Source organism: Dissoconium aciculare (genome assembly GCF_010015565.1).
Source record: "Dissoconium aciculare CBS 342.82 unplaced genomic scaffold K489scaffold_6, whole genome shotgun sequence".
NCBI classification, from domain to species: Eukaryota; Fungi; Ascomycota; class Dothideomycetes; order Mycosphaerellales; family Dissoconiaceae; genus Dissoconium; species Dissoconium aciculare.
In genome coordinates, this window is record NW_022984956.1 from 146,544 (window position 1) to 172,267 (window position 25,724).

Consider the following 25,724-nt stretch of genomic DNA (forward strand, 5'->3'; position numbering starts at 1 on the left):
CTCTCAGATAGCGTGAGAGAAGCAAAAATATGGTAGAGAGAAAAGTTTGGGAGAGGAATGGGAAACGATGGAGGAGTAAGTAGTAGATACAACGATGGAGCCAAGTTCGGCAAAGTCCACAAAGCGCTGGCCGGTACGTTCAGACTAAAGATGTGTGTCCAGTGTAGGTTTGAGTCGACGAGGTGGAGGGTATGTGCAGCAGTAGTCTAGTTGGTCGAAGTGGTGGTGGTGGTGATGCTGCCGCTGCGTGCACTGGCGGTGATGGTGGTGGTGGTGGAATTGGGCAAACGAGGAAACGAGACGACCACACTACAGCAAGGTTTTAGCCCGCTTCTCTCTCCGGCGACGACCACTTGAATCAGCGTCGCATGCCATATCAACCTGACTATTCCAGCAGCAGCGATGGCGAGTAGAAACGACCATCTCACGTCTATGTCCTTCAATCCGTAGCAGTCACAATTTGCATGTGTCGCATTCTCAGGTAATTGCAATGCATCCATAGGTAGTTGTGGTGCTGTGTGTGCTTGTTCCACTCCAGCGGCCGACACACATATAACTAGGTAGGGTCGTGCTTTGGCTGTCGCTCAGGTAACGACAACGCTCCAAACAGTCCACCGTCGTCGACTCGTCGGACCATCACCGGTTCAGGAAAGAACACAGCGGCTGGCGTCAACGGTCTGGTGGTGCGGGACATTGTCCTCACAAAACCACGTTGATGGGCGAGGAATGATTTGCATGATCGTGTTTCTTTTCCATTTGGCGGCCGTTGGGCAGTGCGAGATGCCATCATTCACTAGCGATATGCAGTGGTGATGATGGGCGATGGTCGGAGCGGGGGCGTCTGTGTGTACATCTGGACTGTAGAAAAATGTCCCTGCATCCAACGCATCTCATTTCCATCCCACACACACAGGCGCATATTCTGCGCAGGACACCACGGGACTGATGCACCCCTCGTCATAGTGTGCGGTGCGAGGAGAAAGGTGAAGCGACGCTCGGGCATTGGAGGTGAGCTCGTCTACCAACACGAGCGAAAGAGCAGTTGAAGTCTTCGTCGGGCAGACATCAATGTGATGTCCCACTGCTCTGACATCGAATGTTTAGGTACTACACACTCGTGGCATGGAGAGAGAGAGAGCGCGAGAGATATGCACCCTGCATACCGCTATTTCAGAGTCATAACCACTACTGTCCCGCCAAGGTCTACTTCAGGAACGAACCATACCTGAATGCGGCTACAATGGCTGAAAGTCTATCATCGCCAGTGAAGAATTGACCCGAACACCTGACCCATCGTGCAGCACGCCTGCATGTTTGCATCCTTCCATGGATTCGGGCATGATTTCACCCAGGTGTACTCAGAAGACAAGGATGAATGGTCATGAATTCTCCGTTCCATCGCATTGTCCGCGGAGAGCACGTCCTCCATCATCATACGCCGAAACATGTGATCCAAGCTCACTCAGATTCATTCGAGTCTTTACTACTACTACTACTACTGCTCCTGCGGTTGGAGGTCAGCTCTTGCTACCGTCGAGAGCCAGCAGATGCGACATGGAATGTGCCCTTCTTTGTTGCTGCTGCTGCTGCTGCTGCTGCTACTGCCGCCGCCGCCGAGCTCTGTCGTTCCATGATTACTACTTCACGCCGTCGTGTGTATGTGTGTGTGTGTCTGCTGGGAACCATCCCACGACGCCGACGGCGATGATAGGGCATCAACTGACGATCTTCGGCCGTCGTGTCCGTGCGCAACGAACAGCGCATGCGCACATGCCCACGCCAGCCAGCGGACGAACTGGGTTTTCTCGAACAGTTAATCGACGAAACGTGCGACAATTCACCTCCCATGCGTGATGCAGTACCGCTCGAAATCATGCGTGCATGTGTTTACAGCGGTTCCCGATGTCCGTCGCACCAGCGCAAATTTTTGAAGACCTCGGGAGGTTACATATTCCACTGTAGTTGTACTGTAACATGTCAGGGAAGGTGAGTTCGAATGTCTAGCTCGAATGGGGTAATCGTCCATCAACAGTGCCACCAAACAGCTTCTCTACCTCCTCGGCGGTATCGGTGTTAAGGTTAGGGTTGCCTTGAGCGGGGAGCCATCTCAAAATGTCGACGCATCTTGGTAGATGTAATGATATATCTGTGGGTAGTGTGGTCGAGTTCACGATCGTTGTAATGCTGTGTTACGAAACTGAGTTCAATCTCCGGATGAGACCGAAGCACATCGCCGCGGGAGCCCATAGGGATCGTTTCTCGGTCTCATGCCGCCATGGAGCTGGTATGTCCAAGGCACAACTAACACTGGCTGGTCGTGTCACAGGCACACGACAACAGAATTCCGACTCAGACATGTTGTCTCCGATGAGCGATGATCAGTACGGATCTGCGATTGAACCAGACAGCAGCCTTCCGATGATAAGTTGTCTTGATCCATTAAATATGTCAGGCGTTCCTACCGGCCAGAAACGGTGCTAACGAGACCAGGTTGATGATTCGAACCACTCCTCTGCTGAACAGGTTGCGTTTCACGCAAATCGGTCGTAGCTCCGATCTGACTGCCTCCGAGCAGGGCACGATCGTCGCCTGCGATCCACTGACAAATAATTTGATCATGACGTCCATGCCATGAGTCAATGAAGAGATTAACGAAGGACAACTTGGGAATCTATGCGCTGCTGGAATGGGCGCGTACAGTGGGACGAAGGACAGCGCTCTACTAGTTCTACTACTACTACGCATACTTGAAAAGTCATATTTGCTTAAAGTTCCATCCCATAGATGACTCCTGTCCTTCCGGTCACTCTTGAGGAAGGACATTATTTGTGCACAATCATGACATTCAAAGTTGTGCAATGTCATCGATAAATTGCTCAAATTAATTATACCGTGCCATTGTCAGCATCATATCTTGCACAAGGAAATTTGCATCAGATCGGCGCTGACCATCGCAATGCACAAAAAGTACAGCTTCCATGGTTCCTTGCCATCTGCCCCGTAAGACGTCTCCGAAAGCCAACTCCAGACGTCAGCGTCTCCGTGCGGCACGGTTTCCTCCCACACAAACACGGGCAAATGACTCCGCTGGCCCCTTGCTGACGCCGAAAACCCCCGAATCACTGTTCAAACTGCACAAGAGTTGCACATCGTCATCTGAAGGACCTTGCACAATGTAGAGCAGATATCTGGTCCGGATGTTGTGGAGAGACAGCATCCGCGCTCGAAATTGTAGTCATTGTGTATATATATGTCTTGTTCGCCAAAGACTAGGAACTCAATATGATTACCCATCCATTATCTTGCTCATCACATATATCTATAACACCAACATGGTCGCTCTCGATATCGTCCGCGCCTCCAATCGGTCATTGAAGTCCCGGATCCCTGGGATCACAGCCTTATTCGTCGGCGGCACCAGCGGCATTGGGCGAAGCACTCTCCTCCAATTAGCACATCATGCCCACGAACCCAAGGCATACATCGTCGGACGCAATGCGGCAAATGCCTCGCCGTTGCTGTCCGAGCTGCGCAAGATCAATCCCTCTGGCGAATTCAAGTTCATCGAGGCCGATGTTTCATTGATCTCGAACGTCGATAAGGCTTGCGCAGAGCTGAAGCGAGATGTCAAAGCATTGGACCTCGTCTTCATGACACCGGGTGGGATTTCGTTATCGGGACGGAGAGGTGAGTTCATCTGCCAGGTTGATGCCGAAGATGCATCTGACGTTTAGGATGCTGACTTTTCGATCGCACAGAGACTCCCGAACACATCGACCACCTCTTTGCATTACGCTACTATTCCCGAATGCGCTTCATCCAGCAACTCTCGCCCCTCTTGAGGGAGAGTCCACTTTCCCGCGTCGTCAGCGTCTTCGGAGGCGGTTTCGAGTACGGCCTGAAGCGAGACGATCTGGACCTGAAGAGGAACTACTCCATCCTCAACTGTGCCTTGAATTCAGTCACGATGACCACACTCTCCATGGAACATCTGGCTCAAGTCCCAGAGAACGAAAATCTCAACTTCATCCATCTCTACCCCGGACTCGTCGGCACAAACATCTACACGAACAGCTTCCCTGCACCGATCGCGGCGTTGTACAACTATGGAATGTGGCCGTTCATGTGGCCGTTCTCCGTCAACCTCCGGGAAAGCGGGGAGCGGAATCTCTACTTGGCGACGTCGGAACGATACGCTCGTCGCACAGGCAATTCCACAAGAGGAGTTTCAACAGATCGCGTCGATGCAGCAATTGGGTCGGACGGTCGCTCGGGTAGTGGCGTCTACCTCGCCAATTGGAAAGGGGAGACGAGCGTTGGCGGCAAGACTTTGCAGACGTTGCGGTCTCAAGATGTTGCCAGGGAGGTCTGGCAGCATACCGAAGCTTTGATAGATGCTGCACCACGGTCGTAGGAGGCGGTAGGGAGGGTTTGAAGGAGCGCGAAGATGCCACTGTGCAAGTATGCGTTCTTGCATTCACAGAGACGAGGTCGTGGCAGAGGTGATGGTGTATCTTCCCATCTGTGTCCACCCTGATGAGACATTGCGCAGACTGAATTTTCATTTATTTGTATCAATAAGTGTTAACCAGCGCTCAGATAGATTTGCATAGAAACTACTCATAGAGATGCCGGCCTGTTTTCATTCAATCGTGACGCATTGAGTATATTGCACCGGTATCTATCTTTCGTTGCTGTTCTCGTGAGTAGCAGCACTCGAAGTTCCGTGAGCACTCTCCGCTTTCTCCGAGCCAGACTCCACGTCATCAAGCTTCCCAGACTCTGCAGCATTCACAGCCCCAGTAGCAGCAGCAGCAGGCCTCTTGAGCGCAATCTGCTTCATGCCCAACGATAGCACCCCACCCGCACACGCACAAGCGAACAACGTCCACCAAATCATCCTCAAAGCAACAACATAATCCCGCATGGCCTGTTCGCCGTATTCCGGATTCGCGAACCAAGCGCGGAGCAACTCGACCGTCGCCGAATTATTCACAATCTCAACCGCATGATCCTGCAGAAAAGGCGGCTCCGACACCCGCTGCAATTCATCTCGCAGGACGTTCTGGAACACGCTGTTCCCCAGCACGATCCCGAGCGCCTGGCCCACGTTCCGGAAAAACGGGGTCAGACCCGCCGCGATGGCCATATGTTCCGGCGGCGCCGCCGCCTGGGCCGCGATGGGGAGGCTGGCGAAGAGGAAACCCAAGCCGACGCCCGAGGGCAGATTGATGAAGAACCAGGCGGGCACGGAAGTCTCCGGGCCGAGCAACTGCAGCAATCCGTAGCCGAGGATCATGAAGGCCCAGCCGATCCACGCCAAGACGCGGTATCGGCCCGTCCGGGTCATATATGCGCCGGAAAAGGCGGCGATGGGCCCGACGGCGGCGCATTGCACGAGGAGGGCGGCGCCGGCGGCGAGGGGCGTGTAGCCGAGGATCACTTGGTAGTAGAGCGGCAGGTAGTAGAGTAGGCCGAATTGCGCGATGCCCATGAGGAAGGTCCCCAGGAAACTTGAGAGGAGGGTGAGGTTTCCTAGCACGGCGAGAGGGAGCAGGGGTGTTTTCGGGATGGATTTCTCGTACACGAGCCAGACGAGTAGCCCGCAGGCGCCGAGGACCAGTGGCACGATGGTGTGGTAGGATGACCAGGCGAACATTGTCCCGCCCCAGGATAGCGAGATGAGGAAACTTGTCAGCGTGGCGACGAAGAGGCCTGTGCCGAACCAGTCGATCTGCTTCATTGCTGCTTTGGGGTGCAAGCTGCGGTGCGGCGTCTTGAGGAAGAGCGAGACGAGGATGAAGCTGATTCCTGCGAAAGGAAGGCAGATCCTAACACCGAGTCAGTATACGCTGCTGAATCGAAGAATGATATTCGCGATGGGACTCACCAGAAAATCCACCGCCACGTTGCAGATTGACTGAAACCTCCACCCAGGATCGGTCCGAGTGCAGAGCCTACCAACCAGATCAGGCTGATCACGGCCATCGCTGCTGGTCGCTTATGCAAAGGTAAGAGGTCTGCGATGACCACATATGTCCTATGACGCAGGAGAGAACAAATCAGCCATGGGACACGAAACCAACGCAACGATCCTCAATCCCACAATCCTATCCAAAAGAAACAAGAGGAAAAAAGAATACTCACATCGCCGACAACCCCCCACTCCCCGCGCCCTGCACCGCGCGTCCAGCAAGCAACATCCGCACATCCACGCTCGCCCCCGCAACCACCGTCCCGACCACAAACAACCCCAACGCCACCAACAGCACCGGCTTCCGTCCAAAGGCATTCGAAAAGGCCGGAAACAGCGCAACTAGCACCGCCGAGGCCAGGACGAAACTCGTGCCTGCCCAGTAGGCTTCTAGGGCGCTGGCGCGGAAGGTTTCGGCGATGATGGGGAGGGAGACGGACAGCGCGGAGGAATCGACCGCGGCGACGAGGTTGATGGACAGTAGGCCGAGGAAGGAGAGGATAAAGGTTGTCTTCTGGGACGGGGTGGACGAAGAGAGTGGCATGTTGACGGTGGTGGAGGCGTTGGAGGAAGATGGGCCGTCCGTCGCCGTCGTTGTCGTCGTCGCTGATGTCTTCATTGTAGAATGTTTCTCGCCTAGTGGGTTCACCATCGAGTCGGTGAAGGAGTGGGTCATGCCAACACGAGCAAAGACGAGCAGAAAGAAGAAGGAACGATAAAGGGAATATCAAAGAGGGAGAAACCTTCCAGAGCACGCTCCAAACCCTTCGAGTCTTATCAGACCGAGGAACAATATTTCAATGTACGAGACTTTACCCCATCCATGAACCTTTTTGCTCGACACACACCCCGTTTCCCAAGATTGGAATTGCCAAGCGGAGTCCTCCTCGCTGTCTATCGAGAACTCCTATCGAATTCGCGCGTGGCGATGCATTCTTTTCGTCTGACACATGCACGTGCATGCTATCTTCAGCAATGCATGTCTCCCTGCATACGGGTCCATCCTCAGAGATATCTACGATCTCATCTGAAGTTGGAAGGCTCATGCATCTAAGCGCCTCATGAGATCGCAAATCATGCCCGGATTAGTGGATCTGCAAGCATCAGATCCTTCTCGTGAAATCTTAGGGGTGAAAAAAGGACATGTCTGGGCAGGGGAATGTGGGAAAAGGTTGAGTATGCACGTAGGACATTCACGTGGCATCAAGTCGTATTAACTGTGGCGTTGAATTGTTCTGCGGGTAGTGGTGCTGACAGAGGATGTCCTCCTGGCCGTTCGGTATCTTACTTTAGTCCTGTCTGTCCTTCAGGGAAAGCTTCTTTTTCCGCGTCCCTGTGGTCTGTGCTAGAGACAGCTCCTCGCGCATACACCAGTTCTCTCGGAATCGGCATGGATGACTCTGTGATTTCGAAGAACAGATCCTGCTGTAAGAAGCACTCGAGGGACCAGAATCGACACGATCAAAGAACTTCAAGTGCCCGAGAACACTGTAATGTATTTTCAGACGTTGCAGCAAGTGACGTTCCGCAGATCCCAGATTTGGCCCCGTTTAGGGCTCGGTAGTGCCCTCAGTTATGCCAATCGCAGCTAGATTCTCACCGCAGAACGTCGACCTGTCCTGTGAGCACTAGGACTTGCTCTTCTCATCACTAGGAAATGCAGATGTGCGCAAAACAAGTACGAAAATATAAGCTGCAGAAAGTCATCACTCAGCCCAGTGATAGATTGCCACCCTCTGAGCCGTCCGCAGGCTTATAGTCAGCAGGAGTCGTGCGCACGGCGTTGTGACGATGGGTTTGCTCTTCTCCTCGCAGCCGTGGGGATGCGGGAAATCATCGTCGTGCTCTCCGGTGATGGATTTCCACGTGGTGACTCGATGACCAAAGCGTGTGGTCCTTCCATCTAGAAGGCACGATCTATATTGAAGAATAGACTTTGATCCATGCCAACGATCCCTGTCCTTCCGCGCGGGCGATCAAGGGACCCTTTCCTGAAATTGGGGGCAACACTATCCATGCCACAGCATGTGCGAGACCATGGCAATTTCAAGGACAGGAGCGTATATCCGCGATGTCGATGTTCAGTTTGCCCAATGTGGCAGGTTCCGTGGCCTACGTATGGTTCATGGGTGTGGAGTTCATCAGAGTGAAGGATTTTAGTCTCGCTGTTCGGCCTTCTTTCTCACACTCGGGGCGATGCTGACAATAGGGCAATTGGCCATCTCACCTGCAGCTAGGATGCGTTTACTAACTATGCGAAGAACATGAGTATACCATCCGTGAAGGATCCTGCTGGTCGTTGTAGGTGGCGACAAATTGCACGATTCTGTCACCATCCTGGCTAAGGGCTTCCTTGAAGGATTGTCCGAGTTCTTGTTTTGGTGGGACACACTCGCGAAGGCTTGAATTGCACGGTGAGTTTCGGGCGGGTCCTACGTGCCACGGGATCCGACGAAAGGACTGTCCTCTTTTGTCAGTCAAGTTGAGATCTTATCTATATGCTAAATGGCCTGTAAGAAGGTCCATTACAAGGATTGATGGAAAGTTCGCTCTCCTTGATTTTTCCCTCATCCTTTCTTTGCACCGAGATTGATCACATCACTGTATGATGGTCATGGCGGACTGTTCATCCTTCCAGAAGACGATCGAAGATGCCATGGTCGGCATCCGCCGGCGTCTGATTCTACCAACTCCTCCCATTTTCGCTGAGCGAGCGAGGTCGAGCATTTCTTCATTCGCTTTCAACACCACTTCTCTCCCCGTCTGGGCTCGATCACGAGAGCCTCTGTCGAGAGAGGTTCTCATCGAAAAGCTCACGACTTCCACCCAAGACATAATCCGCTCCGCAGCACAACATCTCAATCTTCAGACAATAACAGCAATCGCCTTGATCATCGTAGCATCATGGTACACGCTGCGCGCGGTGCGCCGCCGCTCTCGAGCCCAGCGCTACGCCAAATTTGCACACGCGCAGCAGTGCGGCGACTTGAAAGTCATCCCGACGAGCTCCTTCTCCGCCATCTGGCACAAACTGCGGTTGATCAGCGCAAGCGAAACGTTGATCCTCGACGAGATCTGGCCGGAGAAATTCGCGCAGCACAGCGACACGCACGCGCTGACCGACGGCCACGGCGTGCCCAAAGTCGTCCATACCACGAACCCGGCCAACGCGCACGCCATCATGGTGACGAATTTCGCCGACTGGGGCCCCACGCCGCGCCGCTCCGAGACGCTCTACCCGCTCGCCCCGGAGGCGCTCGGGACGACGGACGGGCCGGCCTGGGTGCACAACCGCAAGATGGTGATGAAGCACGTGGGCACGTTCCGCGTGAAGGACACGCGATCGAACGAGGCCACGATCCAACTCCTCTTCGACGCGATCGGCGGCGATGATGTTGCCGCCGCGGATTCTCCCTCCGCCGGCTGGACGCGCGAAGTCGACTTGATGGATCTCTTCCTGCGGATGGCGCTGGACATGACGACCGAGTACCTCCTCGGCACGAGCTTCGGGTCGCAGGAGAACGGGATCCGCGATAGGAGCGGCGGCGGCACGGCAGCAGCGGGGACGGGCCATCAGCGCCGGAAGAAGTATGGCCTGATGTGGGAGCAGGCGTTTGAAATCGCGCGGGAGTACATGTCCTGGCGCGCGAAACTCGGGTCCAAGGCGTGGATGGCGGATTCGCCGCGGTATCGCCAGGCGTGTAACGCGCTGAACGCTTTCATCGACGAGTTGATCCTCCGCGCTATCGACGGCACGGCGAAGAGCGACGTCGACGACGCTGCCGCGGCGGTGCGCTTCGGACTGGTCGGGAATCTCGTCCGCGAGCGCGGCGCCGATCCGGTCAAGATTCGGGATTTCGTCATCGACATTCTGATTGCGGGGCAGAACATGACGGGCGTGATGGCGTCTTGGATCTTCGCGCGGCTGCAGGTCCACGAGGGATGGTATCCGCGCGTCAGGGAAGAGGTCCTGCGGTCCTTCGGCACCGAGAGCGAACCGAGACTGCCTCTGACTTGGGACCATCTGCGCGCCTGCAAGGATCTGCAGAACGTCATCCAGGAGTGTCTGCGCCTGTATCCGCTACTGCCTGCCATTGGCCGCTCCGCGAAGCAAGACACCGTGCTCCCGACGGGTGGCGGGCCGGATGGGACTCAGCCGATTGCTGTTCCGAAGGGGGCAGCTGCGACGATCAATCTCTACATCATGCATCGACGGCGTGACATCTGGGGCGAAGACGCTTGGGAATTCAACCCGGATCGTTGGACGGGACGAAAGGTCGGCAAAGGTTTCGCGCCGTTGTAAGTGTGCTCCCGATGCCCGAATTCTGATCGGTAATATCACAGCTGACAATGAACTTTTTTAGCGGCGCTGGACCTCGACTTTGTGTTGGGATGCAGTTGTCCATGGGTGAACTGTCATACTTGATCGCTCGGATGATGCAGCGATTCGATCGTATCGAACCCGTCCCCGGAGCGAACAATCTCGACAAGGGCTACCATATCCTGGTGGCGCCCAAGCATGGCGTGAAGGTACGACTGCATAGAGCAGCGACTTCATCATGAGCCGATGACCTTCTCTCCTTTCTCATTTCATTTCGAATATTGTTACTTGTTTGGGTATTATTTCATCACTTCGTAGATCAATAGATGAGCATAATTTCGTTTCCACCAAATCAAATTTATCGAAAGAACGCCTCAGCCGTCTCGAGAAGACCACCCACGCATCGAGAGCAAACCACGTAGACTGGCAATGGCATTGCCCAGCAAAGGTCGGGTAAGAACTCTCGACGGCGCAGGATTCGCTGGCCTCGGATTAGTCGATGGGACGGAGGCAGAATTGGTAGTAGGAATGACCGCCATCGAACTCTCCGCCGTCAGCGCAGTCGTCGCCAGGACCTTCACCGACCTCCCCATGCGCCCGATTTGGATCTGGCGGGGAGGGCTTACTTTCTTCTTGGTAGCAGTAGAAGTCGCGGTAGCACGTCTGGCTCGCCTCTCGTTCCTCGCGACGATCGTCCTCTGACTTCCACCGCTGCGGCGACTCCCTTCACTGCTCCCCGAGCTGGCCTCGGGGACGCTCGACAGGGCCAGACGGAAACCGGCATGACGAGGAGGCCGGACCCGTCTGGGGGTCGAGGCCGAGGTGATTTCGCCGAGGGGCGGCAGGTGCGCGGTGTGCTCGTGGGCCAGGCTGAGGCTGCTCTTGGCGTAGATGTCGGCGATGCCGTCGACCGCGAGCTGGAACTCGGGGCAGTCGGCTGCGCGGAGGATGGAGGCGAATGTGAAGGCGGAGACGGGAGGCAGGGCAGGGGCTTTTCTATCGGACGATGTCGACGGGGAGGGTTTGAGCGGGCGGTTGGTGGGAGGATCGTACTCGCGGACGATGATTGGAGTCGCCGTCGCCGTCGCCGTCGCCATCATGGGAGCGAAGGGTGACTTCTTTGAGGACATGAGGATTTATTATGTCCGGGGTTGCGCTCGGGGCATTGTGCTGTCGCCAGCGCACGGGAGGGAGCGAGTGGAGTATACTGCTGCGGTTCTTTCTCATGAAGGCTTACAATGTCGCAGGGATTTCCATCAATCGAGAGTAAGGAGGCTACGAGGGAGAGACTGGACAATAATGAGAGATTCTGTGGGTAGTGAACGACATTACCCCCCTTTCCCGTGAGTTACATGTGTACCATCATGACTTGACACGTGAGATGGCGGAGCTGCAATACGCGCATAATCAAAAAGCGGTGACAACAAAGCTGTCGGGCTGCAGCTGTTGCTGTTACTAGCTGCATGGAATTAATGCGCCCGAGGCATGAGAATCTCCGCTTACATAACCACAGCGTCTCGTCTTCAATCTCAACTCGTTGAAATAACAATGGGCGTTTAAAACGTGGTTCATAAGGAAGATGCAGATCGTGATATCAGTGCACAGCGCGAAGAGAAAGAGGCATGTACGAACTGGGCTCCGATGTGACCGAGGCAGTCGTCCAATCCTCCAGATGACATACAAAATCCAAAACCAGCACGTAATCATGAGACCCCCTGTTTCTTGAAGATCAACTCGCACGACGACGAGGAAAGAGACAAAATCTCGACAAGCGACCGACTCACTCCATGATAGAGAACTTCCAAAAAGAAGATCAATAAGAAGAACAAACCCTTCCTGCCCCTTCACCCTCTGCACCAATCCAACCAACCATATCTCTCTCCATCTCTCCCACCCCCTACCTCCCCGGCGGCGGCCTTCTCAACGTCGGACAATAGCCCTCCCCGAGAGCCTTCCAGACCAACCAACCGAGCTGGATTCTGCGTCTCAAGAGCTCCCCGAGGATCAGCTCATCGATCAACAAGAGCGGGACCAGCTCGCGGCCGTGGGAGAAGACCCTGGGCCCCCTCAGGAAGCTCAGATTATCCTGACCCTCGCGCTGCCGGGGTCTCCGATCCGCATCGTAGGCCGCGACGGAGGACTCCCAGGCCTGGAGGCCGCTCCGCTCGAAGCGTTTCGCGCGGATGGTGCTGAGGGGGACGCCCATGAAGCGGACTCTCCGCGGGGGGAGGTCGAGCGGGGGCGAGGGGTCGAGGAACGGGGCGAGGTCGGCATTGGGCAGTTTGTGGCAGGCGTAGAGCTTGAGGACGTCGAGGCGGGACAGCGGGCGCGGGTCGGAGTATTGGTGCTCGTGCCAGTCCCGGCTGCGGATGAGGCCTTCCCACGGCGACCAGTTGTGGAGGACGCGCCAGAGCGGGGAGAAGGAGTTTTCGCCGAGCAGCGCTTGGCGGAAGGCGGGCGTGGTGGAGGCGCCGTGGGCGGGGAGGCTGTCGAATTGGAAGACGGGGTCGTCGTGGTCGGGGATGTCGTCGGGGTCGATGGACGGGTTGAAGGGCTGGGGAGGAGCGGGGAGCGGGAAGTCGAAGACGTCGACCGGGGGTGGCGGGTTGGCTGGGAAGAGAGGGTAGCTGGGGTCGGTGAAGGCCATATCGATTTTCATCATGAGGTTGAGGGCTTGGATGAGGATGTGGTCGGGGAAGTAGGTCTTGCTGCGGAAGAGGGCTTGACGGTAGGTGTTCAGGGGAAGGTCCATGGCGAGCCACAAGCGCTGTTTAATTGTAAGCATGGATCCTTATATGAAACGTAGGCAGAAAACTGTGCAGGTTGTGTAGGCTGACCTTGATCACATCGATGCCGGGCCCGAGACTAATCAAAGCACCTTTCGAGCGCAACATTTCGATGATGTCTTTCGCCACGCCGTGCCGCCACGCGACCATCTGTAGCCAGCGCAGACTCGGCACATCGCGAGCGTTCTGGATCAATTCCTCGTCCGTCGGTATGAGTTCTTCGATTATGTTGTCATGAAGACTAGCTCCATTCGTCGAAGAGTCGCTCGTACTGTTCTTAGCAGAACGACGATCCTTTGGTCGAGACTGCTGTCGCAAGACCGGATCCTTGATACAAAGAGACAAATAGCACCGCCAGGGAAAGATGCGTTTGGCGTTGGGGCTCCAAGTGTCTGCTGAGGCGAGAATTGACGCCGTTGCGTGGTCGTTGAAGGATCGAAAGAAAGATTTGGAAATCGCATAGAGGTCGATCAGGGATGGGATCGGCAGAACGCTTATCAGGGAGAAGAGAAGACTCTTGTCCTGGGCGAACCCGTCAATCATGTTGAAAGGCTTTTCGCTTTGGGTCAATCGAAGCTGGCCCATCTGCTCTAGTCCCGCTGGTGAAATGGGTGTGCCGTGTGGGTTTCGACGGTTCTGTATCTTGGACAGATCCGGACCTTGTGTCGCACTGTGTTCGATTCCGTTTGCGATAGTCGTCCGTCGAATTTTAGTGAGGTCCGACGTGCTCGAAAAGATCGAAGGTGATGGGATATGCAGGGATGGAAGCACGCGTTCTCGCCCAGTCGGTTCTACTGGCGTCAACGGAGTCACATATCCGTCCTCCAATTTGATCCTTTTGCGCGGGTTGTACCGATCATGCGCAAACCAATCTTGCGCTTCAAGGTCCAAGCGAGTTTGCCTTGCAGCCAATCGTCGACTGTAAAACCCCTCACCAAGTCTCCAAGGCGACACGTACAATTCAAAACAAGCATCGCTCCTCTCCTCATCCTCGTCCTCCTCTGTATCCATATCGTGACGATCACCGTCCAGGTCAAGTTCCCTCAAAGGGAGCGTGCATCTGGTCGTCATACGCGCCATAGAGGTGGGAGAAAGCGACGTCGTTCTCGAATCGGGTGTTGTGGCCTGGACGGGTGTGATCGGGTAGGGCGAAGTCCACGGGCTTTCGATGTGCGCGGCCCCGTCGTTGTCGCTCGGCGGTGGAGTGGACAGGTCGGAGCGGCGACGGCGGGGAGAGGTCGGTGCGTCGCCCGAGGATTTCCTCTTCGCGGACAAAAGGGCTCTTGGGAGTGGGACGGACGCGTTTGGTGGGATGGTGAGTTGTGGAGGATGGATCGGCGGTGCGTGTTGTCCTGGAGGGGATTTGTGACTCGTCGGCTTCGGCGCTGTCGTCGTGGTCTCGTTGGTGACGCCGAATGGTGCGTTGGGGTCGTCTCGGGTCGCGGACTCGAGCGTGAGAATGTCCTCCATCGGCACGTCCTGAGCCATGACGAGGACGTCTCACCGCAAGCTCCGGCTCCTCGGTAGAGAGGCGGCGGTGATGTGTCTTTGCAGAAGCGGCAGCAGCGGCGGCGGCGGCCTTTTCGCGTTTCTTTTGGTACTGATTCCGAGGCCGATGGAAGTTTCCGTCGTACTTGTTGTAATGAGAATGACACAGAAAGGTGGCGGCGAGGAATCCTATAACATAGTAGTAGAGACGATCTATCGCCATGATTGCATTGTCGTCGGAATGTGTGTTGTTGTTGTCGTCGTTGTCGTCTCGTGTATGAGGAGAATGTATGAAGCTGGAATGTTGTGTGGATTGCGTGACAATCCGGCGACAAGTCACTCACAGCAACGGCAGGAATGTGAAACGGTGTCGTTGCAAGTTTGTGAACAAGAAATGAAATGGAAAGGCCCACGATCATACCTGCGCTCTGTATTCCGCCAGGATTATTCTTGTGCACAAGCGGCATTCTCGCATGAGAAAAAGAGCAGGAACATCCACGATACATACCTTCCCCGGCGCCGTTTGGCTGAGAGGTTGGAGGCTTGACGATCGCATAACCCCAAGTATGCGCAAATGCTCGTTGAAACTCGATTCGACAAGAAATATGCACACCTGGAAGATGCAGTGGTGAAAGGCAGTCTGCCCTTGAAAGCAAAGAATTTCTTTTTGTAATCTTCTACTGCTAATTGTTCCCCAGCTCACACAAATATCTCCCGACACATCCCGTCCATCGAAGGACGAATTCTTTGTGGTTTGGAGAAAGATTTCTGTTGTCATCGTCGTGCCGTGGGGAGATCTGCCCAGTGTGATGTCGAGTACTGTTTGGAAAAATATTCCCTACTCAAAAAATCATCATGATCCTCAATCGCTAATTGCGCCGGTTGAACAGCGTCTTTCAATTCCTCTCCCATGCCTTCTTCGCCTTCGCTCATATCGAGAAAAAAAAACAATTTTCGATCTTCAATCCCTTGTTGAGAAAACACCAAATACGCCGCATGGAAACCGAAAAACCCCACTCCTCTTTCGCGCGATTTCCAAAAGAAAAAGAGTCCAAAGTGGGTGATGAAAAGGAAGGGGGAGAAGTGTTCCGTCATCTCCTCCCCAACAGGCTCAGGAACTCCTCGCGGGTCTTCGCCCTCTTCCGCATCGCGCCCAGCATGCAGCTGGTCGTCGTGACGGCGCCGGGCTTCTGGACGCCGCGCATCACCATGCACATGTGCGTGCTCTCCATCACGACCGCGACGCCCTGGGGCTTGAGGACCTCGGAGATGGCGAGCGCGACTTGCTTGGTCAGCCGCTCCTGCACCTGCAGGCGGCGGGAGAACATCTCGGCGATGCGGGCGAGCTTGGACAGGCCGATGACGCGGCTGTTGGGGATGTATCCGATGTGCATCTAGAAGAGAAAGAAGAATTAGAGGACGCGTTAGCGGAAACTGGGGTGTATATCAAGTCTCCCCCATTGGACTTTTTGTCACGGCCTTTTCTCTTCTTTTTTTTCTTTCTTTCCTTCTTGCTTCCTGCCTTCCTTTCGTTTTCTTTCGTTGGCTTACCTTGCCCGTAAACGGCACCAGGTGGTGCTCACACAGACTGTAGATATCGATGTCCTTGACGATGACCAGCTCATCGTGGTCCTCGTGGAAGACGGCACCGTTGACGATGTCGCGGAGGTTCTCCTCGTAGCCCTTGGTGAAGAACATCATGGCCTTGGCGTAGCGCTCGGGGGTGCCGTGGAGGCCCTCGCGGTCCGGGTCCTCGCCGATGCACTCGAGGAGGGTGCGCACGGCGCCGGTGAGCTTCTTGAGCCGCGCCGCCGCCTCGGCCGGGCTCTCGCGCTCCTGCAGCCGCGCCAGCGTGCCCATGCTCGGCCACGACAGCCCTTCGAAGTCGATGGTCGGGTTGGCGGAGATGACGGGCGAGCAGGAGCGGCTGGTGATCGGTGGGGAGGGCGGGTGCGCCTGTTCGGGGGAGGTGATTATGCTGGGAGCGGCGGCGGCGACCGCGGCGGAGGCGGAGGAGGAGGTGGTGGTGGTAGTGACATGGTCGGAGGTGGTGTCGGCGGCGGCGGCGGCGGCGATTTTCTGTTCGAGGTCCGCGAGATCTTGCTCGTTGACCTCTTCGTACTGTTTCGCAGAACGCTCCTGGGAGGTCGCGTCGGAGTGTGAGGCGGTCCGCGGTCTTTGCGGGAGGGGCTGTGCGAGGTCGTCGAGGTCTAGAGGGATTTTGCGCGGGCCCATGGAGGATTTGATCGAGGCCAGGGTCGTTTCGCGCTCGGCTTGGTCGCGCTGTGCTCGGACATTGGGATTGAGGGAGGAATGGCCGTTGACCAGGTGAGTCGGGATCGGGAGCGGGCGCGCGGCGTTGTTGGGTGTCGTTGAGTCCTCCATCCTCGGTGTCGGATCGTGGTGATTTTTCGAGGCCGATGCGCCTGCAGGAAAGTTGTAGACGGAGATCAGTGGACCCTTGATTCTCCGCGATGTCTTGTTCTTGAGACGCTGGGTCTGTGGGCAGCGCGGAGTTCCGTGAGCGAGAAGGAATGTCTCTCACGGGTGGCACTCTGGTTATGATAGTAATAATAACAATAATAACAATGATGGGAGAGAAGGATTGAAACAGTCCATGACCGACCCGTCAACCGGCGGCGACAGGGCCGACAGGTTCTCTATAATTATAGTGTCTCACATTGCCGAAAGAGGGACCTTTTTTGCGTGCCGGTGACGGCGGCGGCGGGACTTTTTTTTCTCCAGCGGACGGGGAAGGGAGAGGTAGGTAGCTTTGCGAAATGTAAGCGACGAGAAAGCCAAAAAGGTTCGGACCAGTCTGGTTTGGAATGGCTTGAAATGGGGGGAGGGAGCTTTTGCCGTCCGTGGCTGGACATGGCTCTCCGGCGCTCTACAGAATAACAATCGTAGGGACCTTGGAATACTAGTAATGTAATCTTTTTGGAGCTGGAACAATATCAATCAATTGAGGGACTTAAAAGCTGCTGGTCGTGCTGGCTGCTGCTGCAGGGTCCACGGTATTCAACCCCGGCGGGCGGGCGGAGTTCAGCTCGGTCTCCACCGTCCACTCGTCCCAAATGTGATGGGCGTGATCATAACCGGGTACTGTACTGTACAGTACATTACAGTACAGTACAATCATTACATTCCGGCAATCAAATGCCACCGCGTCGGAAAATTGATGATGAAGATCACGGCGGATTTGGAAAAGTCCCGTCGTGGTGCTGGCATCGCGGAACATATACATACAGTACATGGATGGTGTCGAATGTACGGTAATTTCGGTGGACGAACACCGGGAACTTAACGCTCTGCCCATTCTCTCTCTCTCTCTCCATCAAACAATGCACCCTTTCCCGGTACCCCATATTCTCTCCATATCGCGATGCAAGTTCGGCTCCGTTGCACACCTGCACACACGAATATGCTACCTCAGCTCTTCATCGAAATAGCTTCACGGACGTGATCAAATCCCACATCTACCTTCCCTCTCCCAGCGGCCACACGTCCCTCCCTCCCTCCTCTCAAAGCCAAATCACCTCGTCCTCTAGCTTCGCACCCAAAGTCATCTCTGCCGACGACGACGACGGGAAGATCGAGATCGAAATCGACCAATCATCGAATATTCAAGCTCTCATAGCGGATCCAGTTGTTCCTCGTACGGTTGGGATGTTCCAGGCCGAGCTGATCTTCAGGGCGGAGTTTGTCGGAGAGGATGTCATCTGTTATTGTCCTCGGGTCAGCATGAATGAATCGTCAATTTGAAAGGAGAAAAAATAAAGAGAGAACGGAAAGGACAGAAATCCCGAATGGGAGGGGCACAAGAAAGAAAGAAAGAAAAAGCTCACCGTCTTCGATCCAGACTGTCCTCCCGGGGTTGGTAGCGCCCTTGACGACCGCCCAACGGATCTTCTCGAAGTTTTTCCCCTTGATGCCCGTGCGCTTCATCAGCCTCTCCTTGGTCTCCTTGAAGACCTCGCCGGCCTTCATCAGGAACACGAAGGGGACGCCGTGGGGTTTGGTGGGCTCCTTTTCGAAGTGGAAGGCGTGGATGAGACGGTCTCCTGGTGGGAGGGAACTCCCGCTGTCGAGGGCGCCGAGGTCTTTGAGCATCTGCTCTTGCACGTAGGGGTATTCGTCCGCGGGAATGCGTTCGGCGTAGATGGTGAGGAATTCGTTGACGCCGAGGACGGCGTGGGTGAGGGGCAGGGTTTTGTAGATCTTGTTGGAGTGGACTTCGTAGAAGCGGATGTTGGGTGGGGCGAACGGAGTGGGACTGGTGGTGGCGGCGATGGCAGATGTGGACGGTTGTTGGGAGGTCGCGGTCGTGGGAGATGGAGCAGTAGCGGTATCGGGCGTGTTGGGGGTCGCAGCGGTTGCGGCAGCTGTGGCGGTGGCTTCGAGGCGTTTGATGAGGCTCTCTTGGACGGTGGAAAATTGGGCTTGTTTGTGCACGAGAATGTCAATCGGCTCTTCTTTGGTGATGCCTTCGGAAAGCCAGATGATGCGGACATTCTTGCGTTGCTCCAGATCGGCGAGGCTCATGTCGAGGACTTCATAGAAGAGGTGGTCAGGAGCCTGTGTGGATGTGTTGCTGTTGTAGCCGTAACCACCGTATGCGCTGGTGCCGAGAAGGATGGTGTTCACAGTTGCGGCCTGTTGGCGTTTGACGACTGTACGCGGTTTGCCTGTTTGAGAATTGGTCGTCGTCAAGCGGATATGTGAAGAATCGACAGGAGTGGCATTGACAGAAGTGAGATGGTCAGCAATTTTTTGTACAATAGCATCATATGTATCCTTCTTCGACAGGGCAAGGGTGAATTTGTCGTCGGCTTCATTTTGCAATTCAAGGTTAGCCACCGGAATGACTTTGGGTGTGAAGTTGACAAAAATGCGGTTCAGTAGGTAATCATAGTAAGCCGGTGCGGTGAGAGACGCGGTAGGGTTAGTCTGTCGTGAGGCCTCCTTTTCTTCATCGCTGAGGTGTCTTTGGAAGCAAATGATATCTCCATCCTGAATTTCCGATGCAAGTAGAGTTTGTTTGGGCTTCATAGGCTCCACGTAATTCTGCTTGATCTCCTCGAACAACTCGATGCTGACTTGACCGGCTTCCCAGCCCATCAGTTCCAAGATTGGTGTCGCGAGATCTTGCACTTTGTCCAGCTGGTTCATGTAAATGTGACCCACACCCTGGAGGGACTGCTGATCGACGTCGAAATACTTGAGGAAAATGATGATAGGCTTGTGAGATTGTGGTACACCTCCTGCGATCGTCGGTGCTGCTGGGATGGCTTCATCGTTCAACCATACCGGGACGCCGTCTGCATCGCGGTGTGTCTCTTCTATGAAAACTCGGAAACTGGCAGTCCGGGTGCTGAACTTGTCCGATGCTTCTTGCAGGGTCATATCAGCCCACATGAGTGGATGATCGGGTCGCACGGTACCATTTTGCCGATTCACCATGATCCAAGGACGAATCAAATCCCGATCGATGCCTTGCTGTTGAGCAATATAAGTAGTAAAGTCGGCAACAGTGGTGCTTCGCAAGACCCGGTGCTGCGATGGAACGGCCGGGTCATTGACATCGTCCAGACTCCATGGGATCAAATCGGTCCCTCGGTACGATTTGAAATTCGCCTCAGAAGCGACCAAGACATTCATGTACAGATGAGCCTCCTCCTTCTCCTTCCGACGACGTTCTGTAGCAGCTCGCTCCTCCGCGATTCTACTTGGGAGGTGCTCAGGTGGTTGAACGGCATCTAGAGGGAGAATGATTTGGTTCACTCGACTTTCCCGGACGTAGACCAGCATGTATGCGTTGTTGGACCGTTTGGTTGACCATTGCCGCGTGTAAGGGTTTTGACCCTTTGTGCCAGGTGATGCTCCATAATCTCCGCCAAAGTTGTCGTCGATAGCTTCGCGTTTGGTCGCCCGAGTGACTCGATCATCGTCGAAACGGTAGAAGTCACCATTCTCTTCAGGCTTCAGGAATGCATAATAATGACCAGCATTCAGATCACCCGAGTGCACTAATACGCCGTGTAGGTGATAGATGTATGGTTCTGATTTGTCCGCCGACTCGTCGAGGTAAGGTGAAGCATCCCAAACTTCCGGAAATTCATATCGGTCGTTGACTTTCATCATCGCGTCCCGTTGGAAGTCGTACTCGAATCGTTTCAGTTGCAAGTGAAGGACGTTCGGAAAGCTTTCGAAAATGACGCCTTTCTTTGCGTCTTGCAGACCAAATCCTTCGGCCTGATATTTGTTTTCCCCTTCCAAGGTTTCAACTTGCACGTAGTCCCGGAAGCTGTCGTCGAGACTTTTGCATCCCGAAACGTTGAGCTGCAAGTCCCAGAAATCCTCAATGCGGCTGCTTTCGTATTCGACGTTGATACATTTGAGGTAGGTTTTCATTTTTCCCACAAACATGTTGGGTAAAGCATTCTCTGCTTCAGTGCCTTTCATGCGGGTCTCCATCTTCTCCATAAGAATTCGAGAGAGTTCTTGCACGTCCTGTTGTTCGAAAATTTGTCGACTCTCCCAACCAAAGGAGTGTGTGAGTTCAGCAGTCGAGACCGCGACCGGGTCGGTTTGTAGACGATAAAATAACCGTTGCAGAGCATATGCTGAATTTGAGCCTGCTTTCTCTTCCTCGTCGTCCGTGGGAATCTGGTATATCGCCTTTCGGAATGCGCCTGTGAGATATAGTGATTGAAGAAGCGAGTTCAAATAGCATGTGGCGCCTTGATTCCGTAATCCAACCATGCCCGTCTCCTTCTTGCTGTCGTAATTGACAAAGTTGTGCCAGAGGACTCCTGTGGGATCCTTGAGGACACGAACATATGCGGTCATGCGCGCGCAATCATTCTCGACTAGAGGACGATCGTGTTTGTCGAAATTTGCTGCAAAGATGCGCGTCTTGACGGCGAACCGAGTAAAACCCCAATCGCCTTCTTCTGCCGTGAAGCGGTGATTGGCAGTGTGTTGGAGGTAGAGTGTGGGATCGTTTGGGTTGGAGAGTACCAACATGAACTGCGCACAAGCATACCAGTCCTCTGGCGGTTTCTCCTCTCCAAATCCCTGCTCCAGGTAGAAGGAGACATTCTCATTATCTCCATTTCCAGCAGGGAAAAATAATACGCGCCAAGGGCTCCCGCCGCAATCAAACACAGGACCTGTTGTCCGTTTGGGTAACTGTCGCCAATTTTGTATGTCCCAGGTGTATTTTGCCTCGGCCAATGTTTCACATTCGGGACTCGCAGGCATGTATCGTTTGATCATAGCCTCATGATCGTCTGCCAGTGGCAATGCAGACTCGACGGGTGCATCCCGGTCGTCCTCCATGGCGGTCTCCTCCTCTGGTGTTATGATGGCGACGGGGTCGTTGTCGTCATTGAAGGATTGTTTCTCATCGTAATCGGAGTCGACCAACATATCGCTACCTATCTGTATTTTGGTGAATCAGGTAGGACCGTCAGCGATGTTCAGTGCAAGTGTGGGGCGATTGAACGGTCGAAGAAGAGGGAGCTCGCTTTCGACAAGCCGGCAATGCGCTGTGAATGCAACAGGATGGAATTGGCCAATGTGAAGGATATCGTGAATGCAATGCAAGAATTCTATCGTACCTGTGGATCCATGGCTGCTGCTGTGGAAAGGCAATTGCGTCAGACGTATGGCGGTGGTGGTAGCACTTGTGCTGTAGCGCTGCGCAAGGCTCTCTAAAGTTGTCCGTAGTTGCTCCACGTCACAGAAAGGTGGGGAGAAAAGAGGGTCAAAATTAGAGCAGGCAGGCAGGCAGGCAGGGAATCAGGGCCGCCCGGAGTGTAGATGTTGAAAGGACAGTAACGCTCCTGCGCGCGCTGTACAAGAGTGATGATGTCGTAGGCCAAATATGATCGAAGTATGCACCAGGCGAAAAGACCTCGAATCCAACCGAGTTTTGCACAACAATTGATGATTGGTCGCTGTGGGAGAAGCTGGAGGTAGGTGGTAGCTATAGCGTATACATAGGATTCAGCCAAGTTCTGCGCCGTCCCGCTGTACAATACCTGCCCAGGTGGATTTGATGGGATGACGGAGGAGCTTCCTTCTCGGCACCTGCGGCTATGGATGAACGCGTGTGCAGCCGGCGATTTGATATGTTTGCAATTTGCCCAGATGGGTGACCAACAGGAGCTGTTATAGATATGCTCCGTGTTGAACTGGGTCGAACGGCGATGGGCCTTTTCGTCCTGGAGGTTGTAATTCGTGATATATAATGACATTGCATTCACTCCACAACCCTCGTAAAAGTCGTAAGAGATGCCATGTTGGTCATTACGCTCGGTGAAGGACCTGTCGAGTGCAAGATAGGACCCAAAATTCAAGACGAGGAGGAGTTACGAAGCTCATCGATGATGTACAGTAGCGAGGAATCCGATGAATGCCACATTCCTACAGTCGATGAAGTCCGGACAGTAATAACAGCCTCAGGTGAGCGACGACTTCAGTACATACAGTACCACGAACTGCTTACGCGTGCAACTACACGTTCCCGGTTCTACTGAATACTCCACTCCATATTCAGCTTGTTTCCCTGCGACATGTCCTGCTGCGGTTTCCAGGCGGATATGCATCACGATTCGGGCAAAGGCCACCATAGATGCCAATGTCGATTCGCTTCCCTCGTCCCAGTTGCAGTTGCTTACAGAATTGGAGCTCCATCTGGACTCCGTTGACACGATACTGCACGTCGATGGACAGTGGCCCGGCGCTGTCGCATTTCTTTACAGCCCTGGATACGAAGCATTCGCGGCGCCGCAGTACAAATGCTGCGATCTACTTACTGTACTGTCGCACCGTGTCCAGAATATACCCAGGTGCCAGGCAGTGCTAGGTACAAGAATGTGTTCAAGGTTGACTACGGCATGCTGCACATAACATCATCGAGGGCTTGCACCAAACGATGCATTCCAAGTTCACCCTACAAGGTACTATAGGTGACATTCATTCTGCATTCCATTTTATGCTTCTCTATGCACTGCAAAGTTTCGATAGATGGATTCAAGACTGCGCCATATCATTCTCCGGTAGTACTTCTCACTGTGGAGATTCCTTTGCGTTGCGATTCAGAATTCAAGTAGAAATCCCGTAACAAAACATCGAAGACTGGCCCACAGCATTGAGCCATTAATCAATGGAACAATATCTCCCGCATATCGACGGAGCATTTCTCACCCAATATACTAGTGTCGGAGTCAATTTCAGCAATGCACAACAACCTTCACCTGTACTCTCCAGCAAGCGTGTCGCGTGACCGTTTCCTGACCATCGCCGACAACAGCAAAATAATTGAATGCTGTGGACATTTTAAACGACATATGTTATCCGTTCGCAACAACTCTAGCCCGGCTTGAATTGCATTTCTATCATCATTGACCTTTGCGATTATCACTAGAAACCTAGGTAACAACATGTCTCACTGGGCCTGTTAAAGACCATTCACATCCAAACATTCAGCTTCATCATCGCTTTATTCTCACGTGAATTCTCGTCACACGATTTCGAGAACGGCTCTCAACACGACATATCCGAACGATCTCACACGCATATCAAATCTACGTAATGGAGGCATTGAGGCGCTCACATAGTCTACTGCGGAGATTCAATAATCCAAGAAATTTAAGAAGAACATATGCGATCAATGCGTCTACGATTGATGCCTCTGCACAACCTTCCGTACCTCCTCCATGGAGACCTTCGACAGTCCTCGACGAATGGGTCGCCCGGGAAGCACATCCCATCAGCCTCCGCCAATTGACCTTCTTCGGTCGATCGCTATCCGAAGCACGTCTTTTGAGCTCAGCCAATTACGTCCGCATGGAATTGCCGACCAGGATCGCTCATCGTCTTCGAGACATGCAGACCTTGCCTTACCAGGCATTGACCAACAAGCACATCGGACACGTCTATGAGCTCTATTACGCAGCATTCGAACAGTTCCGAAAAGTTCCAGAGATCCGTACACTTGACGACAACGACCGTTTCTGCCAAGTCATCAAAACGACGCTAAATCAGCATCTGACAGTGATCCCGCATTTGGCCATCGGCGTGCTCGAGATTCAAGGCTCAGTCAAAAGTGAGCAATGTGATCGTTTCATGAACACTCTGTTACGGTCACGCATCAGTCGGCGAGTCATCGCCGAACAGCATCTAGCTCTCACAGATACCTTCCACTCGCCATGGCACTTTCCAGATGCGAAAAAGTCCCCGATGGCTCCTGAGGATGACTTCATAGGCGAAATCTTCCTCCGGTGCAATGCACGGGAATTGATTGAGAAATGCGCAGAGATCGCGCGAGCCGCAACCAAGCAAGCCTATGGTCTGGATGTAGTGTTGCCAGAGATTGTGGTCAAGGGCCATCTTGATATCACGTTCCCATATATTCCATCGCATCTTGAATACATCATCGGGGAACTCCTCCGCAACAGTATTCAGAGCACCGTTGAGACTTTCAGTCCCGCATCTCCTTCGACCAAACCTCCACCGATCGAAGTCCTCGTCTGCGAAGCTCCTCAACACATCATCATCCGAGTATCCGACCAAGCCGGCGGCGTCGATCCAGAGGTACTCCCTTATCTATGGTCCTTCGCCAAAGGTCCACGCAAGTCCAAACGCCTTCGCAACCTCAACCAAGTTCCCCGTCTCGCGGCGACACCGGAGGATGTAGTGACACAAACCTCCCAGCAGAAGGAGAATGTCAAACCTGATTCGTTGTCGCCGATCACTGCGCGGTCCGCAGATTTAAAGCTTGGGATCGGTCTGCCGATGAGCAGGATCTATGCGGAATACTGGGCGGGAAATTTGGAATTGCATAGTCTGGAGGGATATGGTTCCGATGCATTTCTGCAAATTTCGAGGTTGGGGAATAAGAACGAGGTTCTGAGTACGAGAGCGATGATGGACGCTGTGTGAATGTGACCCGTCAATGCGCCCGCGTACGATCCATAAAATTCCGGGATTTGAAAGCGACAATGGCGCGACTGCCAAAGAAGGAAAACCATCTTCAAGCAGCAAGCACGGATTTCAGGCAAAGACCATTCTAGTTCATGAGCAACGCTTGCCCACTTCCACCTCCGAGACGTTTTTGAAGATCTCCCTCGCCTACTGAGATATC

At 54.1% G+C, this 25,724-nt stretch overlaps 10 protein-coding genes across 10 annotated transcripts; 4 read left to right on the forward strand and 6 right to left on the reverse strand.

Moving 5' to 3' along the window:
- Window positions 1-3,332: 3,332 nt before the first annotated feature.
- On the forward strand, window positions 3,333-4,414 carry K489DRAFT_319578 (NAD(P)-binding protein; the record flags this gene model as incomplete). Its single annotated transcript, XM_033601398.1, has 2 exons — window positions 3,333-3,687; window positions 3,759-4,414. 2 exons carry the CDS (start codon window positions 3,333-3,335, stop codon window positions 4,412-4,414), a joined length of 1,011 nt encoding a protein of 336 aa, XP_033459642.1.
- A 348-nt stretch (window positions 4,415-4,762) lies between these two features.
- K489DRAFT_337930 (MFS general substrate transporter) lies at window positions 4,763-6,718 on the reverse strand (the record flags this gene model as incomplete). The annotated part of the gene is made up of 3 exons (XM_033602221.1): window positions 6,148-6,718; window positions 5,891-6,040; window positions 4,763-5,831 (listed from the first exon to the last, which is right to left on the reverse strand). Coding segments are annotated over exons 1-3 (1,722 nt in total), but the record flags the coding sequence as incomplete, so codon positions are not given.
- A 2,395-nt stretch (window positions 6,719-9,113) lies between these two features.
- K489DRAFT_302258 (cytochrome P450) lies at window positions 9,114-10,522 on the forward strand (the record flags this gene model as incomplete). The annotated part of the gene is made up of 2 exons (XM_033600449.1): window positions 9,114-10,273; window positions 10,339-10,522. Coding segments are annotated over 2 exons (1,344 nt in total), but the record flags the coding sequence as incomplete, so codon positions are not given.
- Window positions 10,474-11,608, reverse strand: K489DRAFT_211997 (uncharacterized protein). The gene has a single exon (XM_033599659.1). The coding sequence runs from the start codon at window positions 11,423-11,425 to the stop codon at window positions 10,670-10,672; it is 756 nt and encodes a 251-aa protein (XP_033459645.1). The 5' UTR covers window positions 11,426-11,608; the 3' UTR covers window positions 10,474-10,669.
- Window positions 11,609-12,097: 489 nt separating this feature from the next.
- On the reverse strand, window positions 12,098-14,776 carry K489DRAFT_212066 (uncharacterized protein). The gene is made up of 2 exons (XM_033599660.1): window positions 13,133-14,776; window positions 12,098-13,062 (listed from the first exon to the last, which is right to left on the reverse strand). The coding sequence occupies exons 1-2, from the start codon at window positions 14,567-14,569 to the stop codon at window positions 12,193-12,195; spliced, it is 2,307 nt and encodes a 768-aa protein (XP_033459646.1). The 5' UTR covers window positions 14,570-14,776; the 3' UTR covers window positions 12,098-12,192.
- Window positions 14,777-15,503: 727 nt separating this feature from the next.
- K489DRAFT_212078 (GTP cyclohydrolase I) lies at window positions 15,504-16,875 on the reverse strand. Its single transcript, XM_033599661.1, has 3 exons — window positions 16,643-16,875; window positions 16,121-16,566; window positions 15,504-15,963 (listed from the first exon to the last, which is right to left on the reverse strand). The coding sequence occupies exons 2-3, from the start codon at window positions 16,427-16,429 to the stop codon at window positions 15,661-15,663; spliced, it is 612 nt and encodes a 203-aa protein (XP_033459647.1). The 5' UTR covers window positions 16,430-16,566; window positions 16,643-16,875; the 3' UTR covers window positions 15,504-15,660.
- A 1,194-nt stretch (window positions 16,876-18,069) lies between these two features.
- K489DRAFT_212107 (uncharacterized protein) lies at window positions 18,070-22,363 on the reverse strand. Its single transcript, XM_033599663.1, has 3 exons — window positions 22,195-22,363; window positions 18,418-22,032; window positions 18,070-18,291 (listed from the first exon to the last, which is right to left on the reverse strand). Exons 2-3 carry the CDS (start codon window positions 22,001-22,003, stop codon window positions 18,185-18,187), a joined length of 3,693 nt encoding a protein of 1,230 aa, XP_033459648.1. The 5' UTR covers window positions 22,004-22,032; window positions 22,195-22,363; the 3' UTR covers window positions 18,070-18,184.
- K489DRAFT_212093 (uncharacterized protein) lies at window positions 22,146-22,960 on the reverse strand. The gene has a single exon (XM_033599662.1). The coding sequence runs from the start codon at window positions 22,831-22,833 to the stop codon at window positions 22,288-22,290; it is 546 nt and encodes a 181-aa protein (XP_033459649.1). The 5' UTR covers window positions 22,834-22,960; the 3' UTR covers window positions 22,146-22,287.
- Window positions 22,876-23,488, forward strand: K489DRAFT_370264 (uncharacterized protein; the record flags this gene model as incomplete). The annotated part of the gene is made up of 2 exons (XM_033603118.1): window positions 22,876-23,041; window positions 23,136-23,488. 2 exons carry the CDS (start codon window positions 22,876-22,878, stop codon window positions 23,486-23,488), a joined length of 519 nt encoding a protein of 172 aa, XP_033459650.1.
- Window positions 23,489-24,172: 684 nt separating this feature from the next.
- K489DRAFT_370265 (alpha-ketoacid dehydrogenase kinase) lies at window positions 24,173-25,522 on the forward strand (the record flags this gene model as incomplete). Its single annotated transcript, XM_033603119.1, has 1 exon — window positions 24,173-25,522. The coding sequence occupies one exon, from the start codon at window positions 24,173-24,175 to the stop codon at window positions 25,520-25,522; it is 1,350 nt and encodes a 449-aa protein (XP_033459651.1).
- Between the last annotated feature and the right edge of the window lie 202 nt (window positions 25,523-25,724).